At 55.6% G+C, this 20,904-nt stretch overlaps 1 protein-coding gene and 1 long non-coding RNA gene across 2 annotated transcripts; one reads left to right on the forward strand and one right to left on the reverse strand.

The window, feature by feature from the left end:
- Positions 1-1,913: 1,913 nt before the first annotated feature.
- Mnt (MAX network transcriptional repressor) lies at positions 1,914-17,824 on the reverse strand. The gene is made up of 6 exons (XM_004857183.4): positions 17,235-17,824; positions 11,619-12,186; positions 11,063-11,104; positions 10,799-10,910; positions 5,647-5,839; positions 1,914-5,429 (listed from the first exon to the last, which is right to left on the reverse strand). Exons 1-6 carry the CDS (start codon positions 17,305-17,307, stop codon positions 4,672-4,674), a joined length of 1,746 nt encoding a protein of 581 aa, XP_004857240.1. The 5' UTR covers positions 17,308-17,824; the 3' UTR covers positions 1,914-4,671.
- LOC147823858 (uncharacterized) lies at positions 5,838-7,419 on the forward strand. The gene is made up of 2 exons (XR_015443299.1): positions 5,838-6,358; positions 6,449-7,419. It is a non-coding gene; the product is annotated as an uncharacterized LOC147823858 (long non-coding RNA).
- Positions 17,825-20,904: the final 3,080 nt, after the last annotated feature.

Here is a 20,904-nt window from a genome sequence, read left to right on the forward strand (position 1 = left end):
AGGAATGGGCTCCTTCACACACGTCTCCTTTTCCCTACTCTGCCTAGACTGGAAGCTGGGCATCCAGCACCACAGGGAATCCCACAGCCAAGATGATGGTGAGGCAGAGGCAGGGGGTGGTCTTATGGGTAGCAAGGAATAGGAAGCACGATGGGCTCTAGAAGCACCATCTTGATGGGGACACACCCCAGAAAGTGAGTTCTCTGACAGATCAGGGGTGATAAAATAACTGGATTCAGACTTGGGATTTTTATTTTCCATAACCCTGACCACAGGCCCCTCGCCTGCAGGCTCCAACTGCACTGGTTGGTGTCCTTTGAGTACAGGGAAGGGGTTGCACCTGCCCTGAAGCTGTAGCCACAGTTCTCAAATAATGCTGGGTCCTCGCTGTCAGGGCAGGGTCTTCATTCATGTCTCCAGTGCTGGGAACAGTACTGGCTCTGAGTGGGCAGTCAAGAAAGGTTGGTTGGTTTGAGTTTTTTTGGTACCGGGATCAAACTCTGGGCAGCAGAACCACTGAGCTAAATCCCCGGCCCAAGGGCTGGGGATTTAGCTCAGTGGTTTCGCTGCCTGCTGCGCAAGCGCAAGGACCTGAGTTCGATCCCCGGTACCAAAAAAAAAGAAATCCCCAGCCCAAGAAGTGTTTGTTCTAACCCAGACCTTCCCCTTGTCACTAATGGACCAGTGCATGTTACCCAGCTCTTCCTAGAGCTTCCAGAAGAGGGAGCCTGCATCTCACAAATGAAAAAGGCCAGTGCGATGGTGGGGCCCTGAGAGGGGTCTGTGACTGATCCTTATTAAACCTGGCCCTAAAAAAACCCCCCAAAACAAAAAACCTGGCCCTACTTTAGAGACTAAGACTCCAGGACATTTGTAGCCCCACTACCTTCTTTTGAGGGAAACCTGCGATGCCCACCCCAGGAAGAGAGGCAGTCAGCTCTCCTTGCTGGAACTGAGGTCAGGGAGAAGCCAGACTTATCTACAACCAGGCTCAGCTAACTGCTCCCTGATTCTGCTCCCCATCCCCCACCCAGCCTACCAAAGGGCTAGACTAGGGAGACAGAATGCAACTATGGGGACAGTGGCCTTCCAGGCCCAGCTGGGAACATGGCTCCCTGGCCTCTGACCTCCACTGTATTCCCCTTCCTTGAAAGGACAGCTTTGTGGAGCTGTGTGTGGTGACACATGCACTAGGAAGGCTGAGGCAGGAAGATGGCCACAAGTTTGAGACCAGCTTGGGCCACATAGTTCAAAGCGACCCTGAATTACAGAGCAAGATCCTGTCTCAAAAGAAGACAGGAAAAATAAATAAATAAAAAATAAAAAAATTTTTAAAAATTAAAAAAAAAAGACAGGATAGCTTTGTGGACAAACACCCCACCACTATCATCCAACTTCCCTCCTTGCTATGACTACAATCCCCAAAGTGGCTTCTCAACTTCTGTGCCCAGATCCTGCCTTCCCACTGGGTCTGGCAGCACCCAAGGGTGCCAAATGCTAGGGGACAAATTCTGCACCAAAGTGAGATCTGACTAGTACTCACCAGGTCCCACACAACCATGTGACTTAACAAGTCACTGGGCCACCTGAAACCTGCTTCCTTATCGGCCAAAATGGGCTAGCTCTCGGCTTATTTACTCCACTGGGCTGTGAAAAGATGAAACAAGATAATATTTGTAGAAACTGAGGAAGTATAAAGCTTTGCAAACACGTAAGACCAGAACTCAAGTCTCAGAATTTGAGCCATAGATTCAGAAAAAGGCAGTCTTTTTTCTGAAGTCTTTTTCTAAAACTTTCTGCCTGTGGTCTAAGGACAGGCTGTCCCTTGCTACTTCTGACTGGATGGGTTTCCCTTCAGGTCACTGCCTCCTTTTGCAATAAAATGACTCAAATGCTGCAGGCTTGCAGCTCCATTTCAGATTTCAGTGCAGGTTTATTTCAGCTTTATATTTTATTCCAGGCAAGTGCTTATTACATGGATAGTGTTCATGTCTCAATACCTAAAGTCTTGGAGCATGAACAGCCACTAGAATACAGTTCAATAGTAAAAATACAATATGTACAAAATTAGGGTTTTTGTAGTTTTTTTTTTTTTCCCACACAGCAGATGTATCCAAACACATAAAAATCTCTACAGTCTGGGGTCGCTACAGTTTATATTTCAGGAAACGGAGACACAGTGACCGAGTCCTCACTGTAAACAAGGGCCACCTCTTTGGGGTTGGGGATGGGACCCTGGGATGGGGGGAGAAGCAGCTGTTTCCAGAGAGCAGGGGTTCTGGTGACCCAACTACACTCCAGGAATTCCCTGCCCTTCTTTGGCCCCCCAAGGAACCACCCTCCCCCTCTCCCCGAGGTAAAGACTCCCAGCCAGTGAGCCAATCTGAACACCAAAGGTTAAGTACAAGCATGAGAGGTAAAGTGGTGTGTGTGTGTGTGTGTGTGTGTGTGTGTGTGTTTCTGTCCCAGGCTGGAAGGGCTAGGGAGGGAAGGGCCAGGCGGTCCCACTGGGTGAGGACAGATATGGTCCTAACAGCTCTCAGAGGGGAGATGCCCAAGGAAGGGCTAGGAGGTGGCTGCCCACTTGGGCACACAGCATCACAGCGTTCACAAACAACAAAAACAACAGCAACAACACCCATCATCACCAATCTGGACATAGTCATTCGGCACTAGATTTGGAAGCCCCCACTTGGGGGCAGGGGTATGGGGGGAACTAGGTGGATGATGAGGTATCTGTGTGGCCCGAGGGCAACTGGCCAACACGGTGGTTTGAACTCTGCAACTGGCCTTAGGATGCAGGGAGAGGTGAAGGGGGACGGGGGTTCCCCAAAGTGCTCTGACTGCCGGCACCAGACTGCTTTCCATTGTCACAAGGACACTGAAGCCGGCCCCCAAAGCCAAGGTGTCAGTGGAGGTGGCTGCAGCTGCAGGAAGGCAGCCAGCTTGGGGGAATGAGGTTGCTGGGCTGGGGCAGCAGGGTGGAGACCTAATCTTAGGTTGCCCTTTCCCCATCTCAGGGAGATAGACATCCCCTGGGAAGTCTCCAGGAGCAGGAAGGAACTGGGAGTTCTTAGGCCTCTAAGGGGTCATTTCAAGAGAATGTATTCAAGACCTTTGCTGGCCTCCTTAGTGCCCGCCAGCAGGGCACTCCAGAGGATCCTGAGTTCTCCCCTCCTGGTCCCCTTGCCTGTCCCCCAAAAGTGCAAACTCCGTATCTAGGAACACTGGCTTCCTCCCCCTACACTGAAAGGCCATTGGTGGGTGTCCAGTGGGGAGCTGAATGTGCATGCGTGCGTGTAACTGAGTGTGTCTGACACAAGGCCACTTGTAATAAATATCCACATAAAAAGCCAAAGCAGTCTGCAGAGGCAAGGACCACAGCATCCCCAAGACAGGGCCCCTCACTTCCTACCCCAAGCTCAGCCCTGTCCTTGATCCAGTTAAAGCCCTTTCCTCACACAAGGGAGGGACCTTCAAACCTGCCCACTGCAGAAACAGGGATCTGGGAAAGGTGACACAGGCAGAGCAGCAGCCACTCGTCTTGATGACTCCCAGCTTTGGCCCAGCTGGATCCTCTATAGGGCTCCAGGGCCTGTTTGGGGAGGGGCTCAGGGCTTTGGCCAAACACCTGCATTTTAACTTCCTGATGTCTCAACAATGTGGCTTCTCAGTTCCTGGGACCATGATCAGCTGCTGCCACGCCTCTCAGGCTAGAGGAGAGGTGCCCACACCCCCTTATTCCTTGGAGAAATGTCCCACCCCGAGCAAATTGGGGAACCACGAGAGTGAACACCAGACAGCACCTCTTCACTGCCTTCTAAAGGTGAAAAGCCAAGCCCAAGGACTGGGACAGGGGTCTAGAGTAGTGCTCCTCCCAAGTCAGACCCAGGCAGCAGGGAGAGTTGGGAAGCATGACACCCAAGCCTAACCTCAGCCTGCCCTCAGGCCAAGAGCCCAGCAGCAGGGGTTGAGAAGCATGGCAACAGCGTGGGGGTTATTGTTGGCAGGGAATTGTTTTAAGTAGTTTCTACTGTAACAAATCACAGTGACTGCAGGTGGATCAGAGGGTCCCACACCTGGACACCTGCCTCCTGGGATCTGTCACTAGTACTCAGAGCAGGACCCCTCATCAACCCCATCTCCACCCAGCCTTCTGGGCCAAGTGGCTTCTGTTGTTTCCCTGCCCCTCATCTAAAGGCCTGGGAGAACACTGATGCTGGAGAGGGAAGGCCTGGGCACTCAGTCACCTCACCAGACACAGCAATAGCAGCAGCAGCAGCAGCAGCAGCACAGGAAGGCAGGCAGGGCAAGGAGAAGCCAGGGAACATGACGCCACTTTGCACTGATTTCAGGGTACAGGATAGGGAGGCAGGAGCAGCAATGGAGTTGGCACCAGGCCAGACAGGTGGCATGTCCATGAGCATCTTCATCAGTTATTTTATCAAGTCCTGGTACAGCAGAGTAACCCCCTGCCCTGCCCCCAACTCCCTGGGGGGCCCCTCCCTCCCCTGGCTCAGAGTCTTTGCACCCCTTTCCCCTAGGAGGCCTGGGGGTGGCATGGGTCGGGCGGGCATGGGCCTGGCTGGAATGTGTGGAGCTGGTGGGTGGGAGAGTGGGGGAAAGGTCCCCCTCCCTGCCCCCACTGGGGGCCTCTGAGTGGCCTCATCCTCAAGCCAGCTTGAGCGTGCTGACCGGGAAGGAAGGCATAGTGACCATTGTCACAGGGTTGAGCACTGTCTGGCCCACCAGCTGGGGGTGGTGCACCACCTGGGCCCCCACAGCTGGCTTCGCCATAACGGTGGCTGGGGGCCCCAGCCCAGCTGTGCCGTTCACTTGCTGGTGTGAGAGTGTGTGGGCAATGTGGCTCACCGCCACGGGCTGGCTCACTGCCACAGGCTGTGGGTACAAGGGCAGCTGGGAGCTGAGGTGGGCCACATGGTTGAGGGCAGCAGGGTGCACTGTGATGTGGCCAATGGGCGGTGTGGCAGGTGCCAGCTGCACAGCAGGGCTGGGGGCCGAGGGGGCAATGTGGGCGATGTGCTTGCCACCTGGCCCCTGTAGGACATGGTTCACAGTCTGGATGACTGAAGCATGGGTGGTAGCCGTGTGGGCAATGACCGTGGAGCCACCCCCAGCTGTGGCCACCAGATGAGCAGGAGCTGGTACCAGTGTCTGGGCAGGGGTGGTTGGTGGGGGAGGAGCTGGCAGAGGGGTCTTCTGCTGTGGCGGCTGCTGCTGCACAGGCAGATGGGCAGGAGACAGTGCCACTGGGTGAGGGTGCGGGTGGGGAGGCAGAGGCGTTGGGGCGGTGCTGGGGGGAGGCAGGGCAGACTTCAGCAGCTCCGGCTGGGGACGATGGCTCAGCTTAGGTGGGCCCAGGCCCGCCCGGTCCTCCTCCATATCCTCGTCTATGTTGTCCTCACCTTCTGCAGGGAACATGGGCCAGGGAGCAGGTCAGAAGGGCTTGGGAAACAGGTGGTTAGAGGCACAGATGCCTGTGGGGGCTTGGGGATATAATGGGGCCGGGGCAAGGGGTATATTTTCTAGCAGGCAAAAACCTGGACAAGGGACAAAGATCAAGGGACAAAATCTGCAGTAGGGATATCTGAGGGTGGTGGGGAGAGTGTCGGGGCTGGGGCTCACCAGAGGCTGTCGAGGTGGAAGCCTGGTCATCCTCAGGCTGGCCCGTCTGCCGGAGCACACGGTCAATCTCTAGCATGTCCATCCACTGGCTCAGCTCATGCTTGAGCTCTGCCAGCCGCTGCTGGGTGGCAATCTTCTCCCGTGCCAGCCGCTCCATCTCATGCTCATACTCCTTCTCCTTTCTCTTCAGCGACTGGGGGAAAGGGCAGGGACAACAGGACACCATGAGCAGGAGCGGCCCACTGAACCTCAAATCCCATCCCATCCCAGCCAGCCCACACAGACCAGGGTACAGCAACCAGGACAAGGGACAACAGGACACCCAACAGAGGCTGCTAGAGATCATGCCTGCCTCCTGCTCCATGGCTCTCCCCAATGAGGCCCAGCACCCTAGGCACGGAGGGCTTCCAGGCAGGTGCACAGGTCCAAGCTAGTCCTGATCCAAGTATGGTGTGTGTGTGGGGGTCTTCCGCACCACACACACACACACACCTTGACTTGGTCCTGAGGCTTCACCTCCTCAGAGGAAGAGACTGCCCCATCTCTCCTCACAGCCTTTCTACCTTCCAGCCTCATGTCCAAGGCCTCCAATGCCATTCACTCTGTTCCACTCAGTCACCAATGTCCTGTGCTACCCTCCTTGAAACCTATTCTCCAAAGAACCTACGCGATCCTGCACTTCTCGCCACCTAATCATTCACCTGTCCCTTCGGTAAGTATATCATCACTGGAAGATGACCCACTTGATTCTGTGACATCATCCGTTCCTCTTAGCCGTGACCTGCCTCCCTCTCTTTCCCAGAAGCTGCTGGCTCTGCACCCCCCTCCAACATCCTGGCTACTTCCCATGGCACCTACCTGCACCTGCACTGCCTCTGAGATACAATGGTAACACACCGCTTCCTGCCCAGCACCTTCCCACAGACTCCCCAGCATGAATCCCCAACCGTGGAATATGGCCACTGTTCAGTAAGAAATGAGCTCGACAGCACCCACTGACTCTAAGCACCCCTGGAGAGACTTCTGTTCTCATCCACAGGTTTCAGGTCAGCCCATCCCACCACACCAATGTTGCCCACTTCCCCAAAACAGAGGGGTCCCTAATCCACGGTGTCCTCTTCTTGACTTCAACAACCTTCCACCCGTCAGGTGCAAACCCCTCAGGTAGGCAGGTGCCAAGTGCTGGGGCTCTCACACTGGGGGATCACTCTAGTTTCCTGACAGGATCAGCAGCAGCTCCAGAAGGCCAGCTCTGGTCTCGCCTCTCAGTTCCCCTCCACACAAAAGTCCTGACTGATAGATACTTCATGAGCCCAACTCTTCTCCATCTCACAGGCCTCCCTGCAGGCAGCTCTCCTCACCTAGGCAAGTTGTGACTGCTGTGTCCACCAGACAGGGCAGCCGCTCCCTCAACCTGCTCCTGAGCGCCCAGCTTCCAAGCCTGCCAGTCGAGGAGTCCACAGGCTCTTCTCAATCCAAACTCTGATTTGTTTTGGTTTTTCCTTGGGAATCCTGACTGCCTGGATGCTCACACTCAGATCCTGCCTCCTTCATCCCTAGGTCTTTCATGCTCCTGCTCCAAGACCACACCTGGTGGCCTCCATGGTCTGTCCTCAGCCTGCTGCCTCAGAGCACTTCTTAGCACCTATACCACACATTTGGGCATGACTCAGACGGGGCTTAGTCAGACACAGGCTCTCCTACAAACCACTACACCGTCTTGTGTGTGTTCTGTCTGTCCAGCTCAATACACACTCTTTGTTCACTCTGCAATTATAGATAAAGATTGTTATATAGTTAGTTTACACCCTTGACCCTAGCAGTGGCCAGGACCACTGTGCCCAGCAGTGTGCCACTTCCTGGTGAGTGTCCCAGTTCCCACCTTTGTCCTGTCTCTCCTTCCCAGCAGAGGGAATGGCAGGGACTTGGAAAACCTGAATCTCCCCCGCCTGGAGGCAGTTCTGCTATTGTGTAGCAGCTTTTCTTGACTAGGCAACACTTTCAATCCCAACCCCCCACGCTTCTCCAGCAGCGCTGAACTGTATTTCTGACCTCACCAGTGATGCCTCAAACGATTAATGGGTGCATAACCCATACAGAGCCATGCACTATACCAGTCTTGACATATTTGACACCAGTCCCAGGCCACACAGCCCCCATCTATCATCCCGATGTTAAGTTTAACCTGCTCTACTTATTTCTACTAGAAAGAGCAGGAAAGGCCTTTCCTTGCCTACCCCTAGCCTACTTGATCGCATGCCTACTCTTCCCGTGTCTTTCCACTTCACTGGCGCTTTCTTCAAGTCCTTTACCACATCCAAGCAAGGCTATACTGTCTACCTAGGGACTACTGCCTTCCTATAGCCTCCTTCTCTCAACACACTAACAACACCCTTAGTCTGCCCTGCCCTACTGCTCTCTCCAGGACTTTTTTTTTTGGTACCGGGGATCGAACTCGGGTCCTTGCGCTTGTGAGGCAGGCGCCAGAACCACTGAGCTAAATCCCCAGCCCCCCAACTTTTAACTCTTATTGAATGCCAATGCTCTTAACCATCTTTTTACTTTCAAAAAAACATTTTCAGGCCGGGGATTTAGCTCAGTGGTTTCGCTGCCTGCTGCGCAAGCGCAAGGACCCGAGTTCAATCCCCGGTACCAAAACCAAAAAGCAAAAAAAAAAATCATCTTCCCTCCTGCTAGAGAAACCGGCCTGTGTGGGGCTCTCTGTCCTCCACTTTGTCTTATTTACCCTAATGGTTTCATTTTGAAAATTCCTCAGCCAACAACTTCCCTAACTCCCCCAGATTTTCTTCCCCTATATAGAGCAGGCTGGTCTTGAATTCACTATGTAGCCCAGGCCAGCCTCTTGACTTGTGGTGATCCTCTTTCTTCAGTGTCCTGAGTGCTAGGATCACAGGTGTGCACCACCATGCCTGGCTCCAAAACAGATTCTGCCACCCCATCCCCACTGTGCTCTCCTGGCAGTCCTCTGCGTGTTCCCATGTTAACAATCTGCCAGGAGACCAAACCTAGGAGGACAAAAGCCTAACCTTTCTTTGCTTTCCACTGTATCCTCAGAAGCAGACCCAGAGTCTAGTTAAAAGAGCTTGAAAGAATAAATCAACAAGTGATGGTCAGTTGAGGGTTTCGAGTCTTACGAATTTACTGTTTCTGCTTTTATTATAAGACAAGCATCCCTTACAGATAGTTTGGGATAGCTTCCACTCCCTTATTCAGCCCAGGCCTAGTCCTAAGGAGCTTCACTCTGCAGCTCCCACTGAATCCTCTTCCAATTTATTTTCAAATCCAGGTGTTATGCAAGTCTCCTCTCCCCAAGCATGCAACTATAAAGAACCTGCCATTGGGCCGGGGATTTAGCTCAGTGGTTCTGCCGCCTGCCTCGCAAGCATAAGGTCCAGAGTTCGATCCCCGGTACCAAAAAAAAAAAAAAAAAACCAAAAGAACTTGGCATTCCTTCTCACTAATTCCTATTAAGTTAATGTTTAGACTGCTGCAAATTACTTCTACTAACAATTTCAATCACCCTAATATCTCAATGGCACTGTTCTTCCTATTTAGCATCATCATTCACAAGAGGAAACTGGTATCCATAAAAAAATGCCACAGCATATCCACAGCGATTTGTTAAGGGCACTGCATGGCTGAAGCTATGAAAATTACACCTAAGCCTAAACTGTACAAAAATATACTGAAAACAAGCACCCTGCCCTATCTTCCTGGCCTCAGTGGGACCCTCCGCAAGCGGAGCCCGGGTCACGAGGCGCAGGCCAGGCCAGGCCCCGCCCCGCCCCGCCCCGCCCCGCCCCTCTTAGAGCACTTGTGCACCCACGCGGGGCCGGCTACGCTGCGTCACTCGCAGCGGGCCGCACCCTCCCTCCACGCCCAGGAGCTCCGCCCCACGCTCGGCTGAGCCAATCCGCCTGCCCGACCCCGCCCCTACAGCTGCCGGGAAGCGACCTGGAGGGGCGCCAGGCCCTCTTCCCTGCTCAGGAGGGCGGGCGGAAAGGCGCACGTTTGCGGGAGGCGTAGGGAGCCACCGGTTGGCACAGGGAAGCAGCACCTCCGCCCTCCGCCAAGTCAGGCTCCGGTTACTTTAAGGCTGGGACCCAGGGTGTGGTAGCTCACCTTCGACTAGCTTTACAAGCGCTCCCATGGAGGCTTTGACACCGCCCAGCCCCCCAAAGCTCCCCAAGGCTGCTCAAGTGAGCCGAGAGGGACAACTAGCTGAGGCTCAACCTACCTCACCCTGCCCCGCGCGGCTGGAAGCCCTAAGTCCCTCCCATAACCCCAACGGCGCGCCGCGGAAGCCGAGCGTGACCGTCCGCCCCATCCCCCTATGGCCTCCACAGCACGTGGAACCCTCCGCGGTTTCCAGGGAAACCGAAACTCCAGCCGTCAAGACAACTGTCCTATCTGGCAGTCTCCCAATCTGCACAGCGCAGCCAGTGCCCAAAGGGAGGAGACACAGTCAGGTGGGTTCCCTAAAAAAGGGGACCCCTTTAACTCGGGCGAAAGGAAAGCGCGATGTTTTAAGATTCAGTGACCTCAGTGCTATCAGACCGCCGCAGTCCCCAACTCCCAAACTCGGGGTTACAGCACGTTAATGCACATGCCAAAATGCTCTTAGCCCTTCAGGGGTAAAAGTGGGGGCCTTAACCTGCGCGCCGCAGGGTGGACGTGAGGCCACACCCAGGATCCCCCCGCCCAGCCACTGGGGCACCAGGCACTGTGGGCGGGGAGACACGGGGGGGGGGGCGGCGCCCGCTGAGTGCTAGCACAGGCCAAGGGGGGTCCGGCAGCGGACACTGAGGTTCCGTGAACCTACAGCAAGAGTCTCAGTGTCTTGCGGGCGTGGAGTCCGCATAGACACGCCGCACAGGGAAATGGGGCTTAGGGGAGCCGAGCACCGCCTCTCTCCCGCGCACGCGCGCCTTTCCATCCGCTCCCTCCTGGGCTGGGAGCCCCGCTGACGTCACCGGGGCCATGTGCTCAGCGCCCGCGTGGAGGCGGGCGGGGGAGCCGGCAGGCGAGCGCGGGAGGGAGGGAGGGAAGGAGGGCTGTGGAGCCGGGAGGAAGCAGGCGCTGTGGCCAACCCGGCACCGCCCACCTTCCTCTGCTTTTTCTTCCCCCATACCTGGATGTACCGCAGCGCCGTCCGCAGCACGCTCAGATTGGAGGTTTTCTTGTCGTCCACGTTGGGGATGTTGCGCTTCAGGGTCTCAAAGCATTCCTTCAGATGGGCCCTCCTAGGGAGAGGGAGTGAGCGCTGGTCAGCCAGCGCCCAAGAAGGCAGGGGCTGGCGGCGGGGAGGGAGGGACCAAGGGGAGATCTGGAGGGGCTCAAAGAGGGGGAGTCCAGGAGCAGGCGGGCCCAGAGTCACATACGCACGCACACACACCTGTTTTTCTCCAATTTGTTGTGGACTTCTCTGGTTCCGATCCTGAAACCCAGACAGACAGGAGGCTCAGGGAGGAGGGCCTGATTAGGCGGCCTTCCTGATCCCCACTGCCACCCCCACCCCATTCCACAGGCTTTTAGTCTTCAACATTTGAGAGCAGCGATGGGGGGGGGGGGGGTTCGCCGCCACATCTGTAACCCTCCATCCTACGTGACAAACTATGAGGAGACAGAAGTGACCTGGGACTCAGAAGCCCTCTACCCAAGAGGCCCATAATCCAATACTCTGCCCAAAGGCTTGGAAATGCAGTAAGCACGCTAGCGTTGGAGGGAGGTCAGAGATGACAGAAGCCTGAAAACAGACAGCAATGGCCATTCATTCCCAGAAGAAAAACAGGCACCGAGAGAATGTATCCAAATAGAAGAGGCACTCCAGGGTTGGGCAGGGCATGCCTAGAGGGGCTACCTAGGTAGGGGATCTGCTCTTGCACACACAGCCCAGAGTGTAGACAGTTTTCTCCATCCCACCAGCCCCAACTCTGCCACATCCCACTCACCCCCCAGGCCTCTTCTTCTGTTCACTGGATTTCACTTCTTCAGCTGGTGCCAACTTCAGGGTCCCAAGCGTGGGTGGGGGTGGCTGCTGGGGGGCCAGCTGAGGCTGGACTCCTGGGTGCGGCGCTATGGTCAAGATGGGCGTAGGAAGGGGTTGCAAAGGCTTGGGGCTGCCAGTGGGAGCAACGGTGGTCTTCGAGTCCAGCAGGAGGGGAGCAGGGGTGGGCACCTGAGGCCTGGGAGGCAGCGGGGCAGGCTCCTTAATGCTGAGTCCAGGGGTGCTGACCAGGGCTGGTTGCCGAGGTGCCAGGGGCAGAGGCTGAGCTGCAGGGGGCAGCGGTGGGGGTGGGGGCAGTGGGTGGGGGGAGTTGGTCACTACAGGAATAGGAATGACAGTCAGTGGGGTGGGGGTGGCAAGTGGGGGTGGGGGTGCTGGTGGGGGTGCTGGGGGAGACAGGGGCAGGGGTGGTGCCTCAATTCGGGGTTCTTCCACGGGCAGAGCATGTGCCAGCCTGGCCTTCTTCTGCTCCTGCTCTCGCTCCCTCTCCAAGCGAAGCCGCTCCTGCTCCTCTATGCAGAGAGAATACAAGGGGGGGGGGGTCTCAGGGGGGCCAACTGTCCCAGGCATTTGTTGTACCTTCTCCGACCCTAAGCCATCCTCTGACCCTAACCCAGTCAGCGCTCAGTGACACCCCTGCCCGCCCTGAGATAGCACACATATGCAACCGTGTCCAGCCAGGCACTGGGTAAATTCATGCCCAGGAAATAGTAGTGAACTAAGAAAGCAGGCTTGGCCCCTGCCAACGGAGAGTGCAGAGCAGAGCAATGAGAGAGGACACTGCAGGCTGGGCAACCTATGCAGCTATAGCTTGAGGGGAGAGGGACTGATGTGCAGGAGTCAGGACCAAAGGGGGCTGAGGAGCCTAGAGGGACAGATACGGAGGCTGGAGAGCTGGACAGAGGCCAGACCGTGAAAGAGTGCTGAAGCCAGCTTATGAGAATGGAGGGGGTGCTGACAGGTCTTAGCTTCTGTGGAAGGCCTTCCACAATAGGGACCAAGTACCTTGTAAAGGGCAGGCAGTACCTTCATTTCACAGATGCAATAAATGAGCTCAGACAGCCAAAGTGATTTATTGAGAATCACAAAGCAAAGTCTCTTGACACCTAGCCAAATGCTCTGTACTTGCTATGTCAACATAAGCTCACCGTGTGTCTTCTCACATACACTGACACACCCTGGATCCTCACAAGAGCCCCCATGTCACAGGCAGGGTAGGGAGATCACCTGCACTTCATGAGGAAATGGCCCAGAACTTCTTGACTCCCAGGCTAGGTCTTAAGGCCTCTGATTTCCTCAAGGACTACTCAACAAACACACTTGCCCCTGCTCATGTTGGGACTAATTTCTTTCCCCCAGCCCCACTTCATCCTCAAAACCACCCACAGCAAAAAACTAGAAAGGAGGCAAGCAGAAAGGTAGGTTGGGCTCTTTGGAAGAGGCCATGTAAAGCCACAGACTCAAGCCACCTTCACCCATCACTTCCTTCAGTATCTCTGCTGAAAGTCCAGCAGGAAGATGAGCCTTTCACCCAGTTCCCTCCTCATCCCTCCACTGTTACTGGGTCCTCTCCCAGGCCCAGCCACTAAGGCCACTAAGACCTCTGAGGAGCTAGACTACCCCCAGGCTAGGAGGAGCTGGACAACCAGCCCTCTTCTCCTGCCTCCATTCACCACTGTGCTAACACAGCTGACAGCACTGGCGGTGGACACGCCCCAAACACACCACCCCACCGGGGCCGTCCTCCCTGGGGAGGAAAAAGAGGAAGGAAGGAGGAAGGAGGAAGTTGAGGGGAAGTGCTTAGAGGTTTCCCACCCGCCAGAGCTCAGGGTTGCCAGTCAGTAGGCCTCTTCCTATCATCCCCGCTCTTTATGAAAAGGAGCTGCCAGGCCAGCACAGGCCTGCTCCAATGAGGGAAGACCTTGTTCTCCCAGGCCTCTCCCTGCCAGCCCTGGTTTATGTTACAGCACCAGAGAAAACCAGCTTGCTGCTCTGCAGCTTCCCCCAAACCACTGGCAAAGAAGCCTGCTGAGTTCCAGCCAGGGTCCCTCTCAAGCCCAGCCTTCAATATCGCCAGTTCTTTCTCCCAGGACAAGGCCCAACACAGCTCCCACCTCCACTCCTCTGACTTACAAACTTTCATTGTCTTGGGACAAATGCTCCACTGGGAGAAGGAACTCAAACTGAAGGCAACACCATATTTTATTTTTTATTTTTCAAACCCCATATTTTAAAGCAAGTCTAAAGCTCACCTAAAAGAGAGCAGACTCCTTCCCTACCTTCTTTTCCAGAGAGCCTGGCAGATGTACCTTACAGGTGCCAGAAATGACTCAGGTGAATGGTCAAGCTCTGCCATACCTGGATCAGCATGATAAACCTTGAGAAGGCTGCCCTAGGCCACAGCCAGCTCACGGAGGTTCCTGCCCCTTCCCCCCAGCTCTGACTCACTTCCCACCCAGCGGGGACCCTCTCCAGTGCACTGGAAAGAGGAAGCACACTGGTGGTGAGTGGGCCTCCTTCAGGAGCAACCTGTTGAGTCTCTTTAAAAGAATGTTCTGCACACTCACAGGTGCATGCTGTCTCTCACTCACATATAGGCACATGCATACTCTCCCTTGGCTCTAACTCAGATGCTCCCCCAAAGAATTCAGCATGGCCTTCTTCTAGGTCTTCCAGGGCACAAACACTGTCCCCTTCCACGTGCGTACCAAGAAGCTTTGCATATAAGGCAGATGGAGGGCAGGATGTGGTCAAGGCATCTGGATAATCTGGCCAGCTCTCTCCAGTTTAGGTAGAGTCTAGTTCAAGTCACCTCCATGAATGATAGGCTTAGGCCAGGTCCTCCTGCTGAGCATCAGGATGGGCTTGTCCTTTCTTCCTTTCTCTTGCTCATACATGCTCACAGGCTCACACATTCTTGGGTTCATTATGTAAGCAAACTGTCTAGTCTAGGCCAAGAAACCTGCCCTGAAGATTGAAAGGGAGAATGGACAATAAGATTCCCCTTCAGCGATGACTGTCAAGTAATAGCCTAGGAAGGCAGTTCCCATCAACAGGTTCACTTCCCATCCTCATTGCTCCCATTCTTCCTGCTTCAAGTCAAAGGACAGAACTTCAAGAGGGAAAAAAAAGTGAATCTTGCTGATTAAACTGCTGGGAACAAGTCTGGCCATCTGTATACATGAATTCTTGGAGCAGATTTTGGCTTTCCAGCACCCACTTATCCCCTACAGTCCCCTGATCCAGCACCAAGAAGCCCACTGAGCAGTTGAATTTGTCCTGTCCCCAGTTCTCAACCCTTGGAGGGGAGACAGGGTTCTGCAATTTCTAGACAGAGAAGTTTTTCCCAGTTTCTGGGCAGAGCTGCATTCATCATCCCATTCCATCCTATAGGCTGCTCTGGGCTTAACTGGGAAAGGGTGGGAGGCAAGACAGTGAGGGTCTCCTCCCCTTCCCAATGTGGTCACACAGCCTTCAGGTAAGGCCAGGTGAAACGACAGAGGGCTCCCTGGAGGCAAGAGCAGAGTCAGTCTGGTTCACCTCGAGCACAGCCCCTGATACACAGCTGGGACACACCTGGCACTTTTTAATTGTGTTGATGGTGGCAGCAGATGACTTAGTCCTCCAAACCTTGTGCATAGTCCTTCCTCCACCACTGGGACTACACACAGGGCATTCTGGGCCACCACCAGCACTGTCCACTGTTTGACCCTGCTCTGGACCCCAAAGGCAAGGGGGGAGGGGCGTGTGGGAGAATATCCCTGCCCATTAACTCCGTAAAACCCAAGCATCTAGGTCTAGAATATCTCCAGTGACTCTTGACCTTGAGAGGCCCATAGGTCGGTTCTACTCGGCCTGCGGACTGCTCCCGCCCTAGCCGGCTGCGCTTCGCTCTACTCCACTCCTCCCCGCCCGCCCCCCCGCCAGCCGAGGCAGCAGCCACACGAGCTGTAGGCGCGCCCGTGCGGACGCGCGCGCGAGCGCGCCCATAACACACTACTACCTCCTGCATGACTCATCATTGAAGCAACAATAGGCAGAGAGAAAAAGGAGGGCGAAGCACTCTTTAGCACAACAGACCCGGCAGAGGGGTTCTGGGAGGGCTAAAGAAAGCGCAAGAGTCCACGGAAACTGCATACACACTGGTCCAAGGCTGAGGCCCTCGAAGCAGACAGGAGAGCAGAGGTCCTTCCTTTCAGTCCTTTTTTCTGCAGCACCCTGAAGCTAGGGACCAACACCAAGGGCGCACGGGGATAGGAGGCATTAAAATGCTCCTGAGGGAGCACTGAAGTTTGCCCCTTCTCAGCCCAGCTCATTCCACAGTGTGACAAGGGACACAGCAGGAAGGCCTGGTGAGAATTTTTTTTGGGGGGGGGGGGAGATGTGAACTCTAAATAGCCTGTCAGGCTGAGAGCCGGAGTTTCCCTCGCCTCAGGATTAAATACAAGAGATTCAGGTGAGAACCGAAAGGTGAACGCAGCTCCTCCTTCTCAGGGCAAAGGCTCTCCCCGGGAGATGCCCAGAGGCCAGGGCCCAACCGGGCGCAAGGCCTCTCGCCAGCCCCGCCCAGGCCCCGCCTCGGGGCGAGCGCTTGGCTTCGAGGAGGGGCCAGGCCCAGCCGTCCCCAGCGGGAGTGTCCCCCGTGCACGTGGTCGGGGGCGGGGCCCGTCCACGTCACCACCCGGTGTAACCAACGGGCATGGAACGCAGGCACACGCAACATTCCAGCCCTGAGCGGGTTTGGAACGCGCAGACACGCCACATTCCACACCGGCTAAAGCGGGGCGCTGGGAGGGGGCCCTGGGGGCTGCCCGCAGCGACCCGCGGGCCGTTTAACAGACACCCAATCAGCCCAGCTTTCACCCAAACCCCTGACGCGCGACCCAGCCCGGCTCTGGGAGGCGGGGTGAGGCGGGGCTGGCCAGGATCATAAGACACGCGATGTCATTTCATTCTGCAAAGGCCGCCTCCGCCCCAAGCGGCGCGTAGATCTGCCGGGAGCGCCCCCCGCACCCTCCCGCCGGGGCAGGGGAAGCCGGAGAACAGTTCGGCGTAGAGTAATCCCCACCCCCACTTCGTTACACACACGCCCACTCGTGTGCTGTACACACGTCCGGGTACACGTCCGTGCATCCGCTCTCCCCGAGGCACCATCACACATCCCCCGTGCACACACGCACGCACACGCGGGTCTGCCACCTCCACGAAACATCATCCTTCACTTCACCCCACCCCACCCCGACTCACATCTTCAGAGCTACGGAGGGCGCCGCCGGGCCACGCTAAAGGAGCCCCCAGTGGAAGGTGCACAAGGGTGCAAAAGCAGCTGGGGCTGTGCCCGCAGGAGCCGGGTCCCTCGCTGCATGTTAATGGATTCATTAATTATTTTAACTGCCCACATCACTCCTTCCGGGCGGCGGCTCTTTCGGAGAGCTGTGCACAGTCCGGCTTCTTGGGCCGCCGGGGAGGGGGGTTTGCCTGAGGTCTCGCGTGCGTTCGGGGGCCGGGGTCACTCGCCTCCCCTTCCCCCGTGCCCCAGGGGCCCAGCCCGGCCGCTCACCACGTGCTCTCTGTTGTTGCTGCGCTTGCCATTCCAGGAAGCGGGCCGCCTCCAGTAGCGTCTCTATGCTCATTGCGCCGAGAGCGGCCGGGGGCGCGCCGGGGCCGAGGCTGCGGCCCGCGAGCCAAGCACAGGTCAGGCTGGCGGGCGGGCAGGAGGGAGGGACCACCTCCGGGGGGCGACAGGGCTGGGCGACGCAGCGCACTCCACAGGAAAGAACGGGGAGGGGGGGAGCACAGGGAGAAAAATCAATGTCTCCCAAAATATTTGCAAAATATAAATTTGCAAATTTAAAACATTGATGCAAAAAAAAAAGGCTGCACTGCCTCCCTCCTTCCCCTCCCTCTCTCGCTTCCTTCTGATGCCTCCCGCCCCGCGGCCCCCAAGAGTCCCGCCGACAAGAAAGGGCTTTGCAACAAGATGGCGAGGAGGCACCGACACACACAACAAGGGAAGGAGCCGCGCTGCCCCCGGCCGCCGCCCCCGCTACTATACCGGGGCCGCAGCCAAAGCCCGGACCGGAGCCCCCGCCCGCAGGGCCGCGGCGTCTTGCGAAGGGAGGGGCGGGGTCGCGCGCAGGCTGGCCCCGCCCACCACAGACAGGGCGCGCGCGCGCACACGTGGACGGGGTGGGGGTGGAAGAAGCTGGAGCCAGATTTCCTTGCTGTATTTCCGCTTTCCCGCCTAGCCCCGCCCCGCCCCGTTTGCAAGCCACTAGTTGAGCAAGGGGAACTTGCTCGGGTCATTCACGACGACAATCAGTCCTGCAGGCGGGAAGAAAAGGTCGAAAATTCAAGGAAACTTAAGCCCAGATAAGGATATTCCAGGTCAGGGAAACTTCACGATGCCAGAGACGGGCCTGACTCCTAGGTCTCCGTTCCCCACCCACCCGCGACCTAAATCCCACAACCACTCAGTTGTCGCAATTCCCCCGGGATCCGCCCTGGGGCGGAGCCGACGGCAGCAGGCTGCAAAATACCGGGCGGAGAGAGCGGAGTGGTAATCCGGTTCCTCGTTTTGTCTCCGTTCCTCCCCCCGCAGTGCGTTCGCATCCTATTAGGCTACGTCACCGGGCCGCGGGCCAATAGACGGGCAGGACAACACGGCATGGAGCGGCTCCACATGGACACCCCGCGCCGCCAGCCTGCTATTTAAAGGGCCAACGTCGGCAGGGTCACATTAGCGGGTTCGGATGGGGCCACTGTGTGAACAGAGGGTGAGACACCTAAAGGGGAATCCCGCAGTCGTGCTATAGCCAGCCCTCTTGTTCCCCACTCTCCCATTTAAATCCACGTCCTTCTCTTTCCTACCCCTAAATCCTTGTCTTTGTTCACGCGTGTCTGATATGGGTGGAGACTCTGTGCTAGCCCAGAAGCCACCCTTTGCTTTGGGGCCGGGGCAGCAGCGGTCAAAGCGAACCCTCCCTAGCCCAGGCCGAGGGGGCGTGGCCCAAATCGGGAACAACAACGTGGAGGGCGGAAGCCGGGTCCTCCCGGAGGCTTGGCGACAAGGGCTGCGGGCGGGGCCGCAGTGTCTGGCTGTAACCGCGCTCTCCCTGGGGCACGCCCGCCCGCCTCTTTCTGACGCTAGTGTTTAAGGACAGGCGCACAACCAGAAAGTTAGACCTTTGAGGTCAACTTGCCCAGATCCTCTTACTTTGCTTATAAAGAAACTGCAGCTCAGAGACAGGAAGGGACTTGTCTAAGATCATTCAGTATTCCTGCTGCTCTTTGCCCCATGAAGAGGAGCATTTATCTCTGATCCCAGGGTGACTCTTTGATGTCAGTTCTGAGGCAGAAACCCCAATTGGAAGAAAGCCAAGGGGGAACATCAAACTGCCAGTCAGGAAAGGGTCTGACTACTTGACACATTGTGATTTGGGGCAACAAAAATTGCCTGAAACCCAATCCTGCTGTTTTGCTTTGCTGGAGGCTACACCATCACCACTGGTAACGCTGGCAGTGACAGATACAGGCCGGATGAAAGCATATTTAGGGCACCCTGGGGCATATCCAGTTCTACTGTCACAACACTAGCCACAGGATCCCTGTTACAGCCACAGGCTCTTTGGGTTAACCCTGAGAATGGAGCGATGTACTGGTTTCTGGATCCTGGAATCTGGGCTTCACCATTACACAGTGCCGAAGCAAACCCTCCTGAGGATGGCTGAGGCAGGCGATCCTGCCAGTTCATCCCATCCACACAGCACCTTCATGCCCATTTCAGGGACTAGCTGGAGAAGAGCCAGAAGCATAGAAAGCCCATATAAATGGATGCTTGCTGGCTTTGCTACTTTCCTTTGAGGGCATCAGTGCATCCTAGGCAAGAAAACCTGCACAGAAGATCCTGGAAATAAAAATCCTCACACACAGCATCTGATCTTGGCATACATAATGTCCAACCATCTGGAGCTGTGCAGGAAGAAACACGAATGTCTGGGAGCCACTGACTTTGCTTATGATGACTATGGAGCAAGGGGAGATTAAAACACAATAGCCTAGTTCTTCTCCATGGGATGAGGTCTTTTCCTAGGAAGGCGTGATGAGTGCTGGTCCTGACATTGCTCCTCTTGTCTGCCACCTATTTCCCGGTATGGTTGGGCCTGGCCTATTCTGCACAAGAGAAAATAGGAAACTTAAAGGCAATATATAGGTAGGGGATGGGGGGGGGTTAAACAGTATACATCATAGTCTATATGTAAGTTCTCATAGCAAGTTTCACTTTGCTTGGAGCCAGCACCATAGACTTTAGCTTAGAGAGCTATGTGCTGTCTGTCCCTGCCTTCTTGAGGTGGTCAGGGGACCCATGCAGCCCGTTTCTTCTAGAGGCTGAAATCCAATTTTCCTGACTTTGTCAGGGACTAGCTCTATACCATTCAATAAGCACCTCTCTAAAAAGCAGTATCCTGAAGACACCTTTTCCATCAGGGGTGAGGAAGCAGGGGATAAAAGTGGAGTGTGCCAGATGTGGTGGTGCATGCCTGTAATCCCAGCACTCAGGAGGCTGAGGCAGGAAGATCACAGGTGTTTGAGGCCAGCCTGAACTACATAGTGAGGCCCGATCTCAAAAAAAAAGGGGGGGGGGTAAACACAAATTTGAATGCTAGCCTTTCTCTTGTTCCCAGTATCCCATCTGCTCCAGAGCTTAGTGGAGATGCTTGCTATTTAAAACAAACAGCCTTACTGGCTTCACATGATCATCTGTTTATTTGGGTCATATGGGGACAACAGCCAGGGGATGTTAGGCAAAAGCAAAGGTTTAAAAAGGAGGCTTTTGCTGGGCCCATGATTTCTTTCAGAGCCTGAAAATGGCCAAAACAGAATTTCTCATCAGTCAAGGTTTCTCTCAGTTCAGGAATGGACAGTGGGAGTAGGAGATATGGGTCGTGGGGTGGGGTGGGGGATAAAAGTCAAAAGTAGTGAATCAGGCTGTTTTAACATTTTAGCCCCAGCTTCCTGTCCCAAGGTAGAAGTTGGCAAGAGTTTCCACTCAAGGGAAAGAGAAGCTTTTTTGATGTTTCAGCACAAAACTTGGCAGGTTTGGGGAATGATCCCAAGGCCACCATCTTCAAGCAGTTTTCCTAAAGTCTCTGTATAGCTTCTATGTGCTTAGAGCCATTGGGGCAGGAGGAAACCCGAGTTGTCCACCTCTGTGCATTTTCTCATAGGAG

Source organism: Heterocephalus glaber, unplaced genomic scaffold (genome assembly GCF_053883595.1).
Source record: "Heterocephalus glaber isolate CG9 unplaced genomic scaffold, H.glaber_assembly_v1.0 deba00001564, whole genome shotgun sequence".
Classification (NCBI taxonomy): Eukaryota; Metazoa; Chordata; class Mammalia; order Rodentia; family Bathyergidae; genus Heterocephalus; species Heterocephalus glaber.

Bases quoted from the DNA above. Each gene is read 5' to 3' on its own strand.
- Mnt (XM_004857183.4), bottom strand. From the start codon at position 17,307: ATGAGCATAGAGACGCTACTGGAGGCGGCCCGCTTCCTGGAATGGCAA. The intron at 10,911-11,062 runs GTGTGTGTGCGT...CCCTCTCCCTAG, and splicing joins AACAAATTGGAGAAAAACAG to GAGGGCCCATCTGAAGGAAT. The intron at 5,840-10,798 runs GTATGGGGGAAG...CCTTTCCCCCAG, and splicing joins CGGCGCTGCGGTACATCCAG to TCGCTGAAGAGAAAGGAGAA.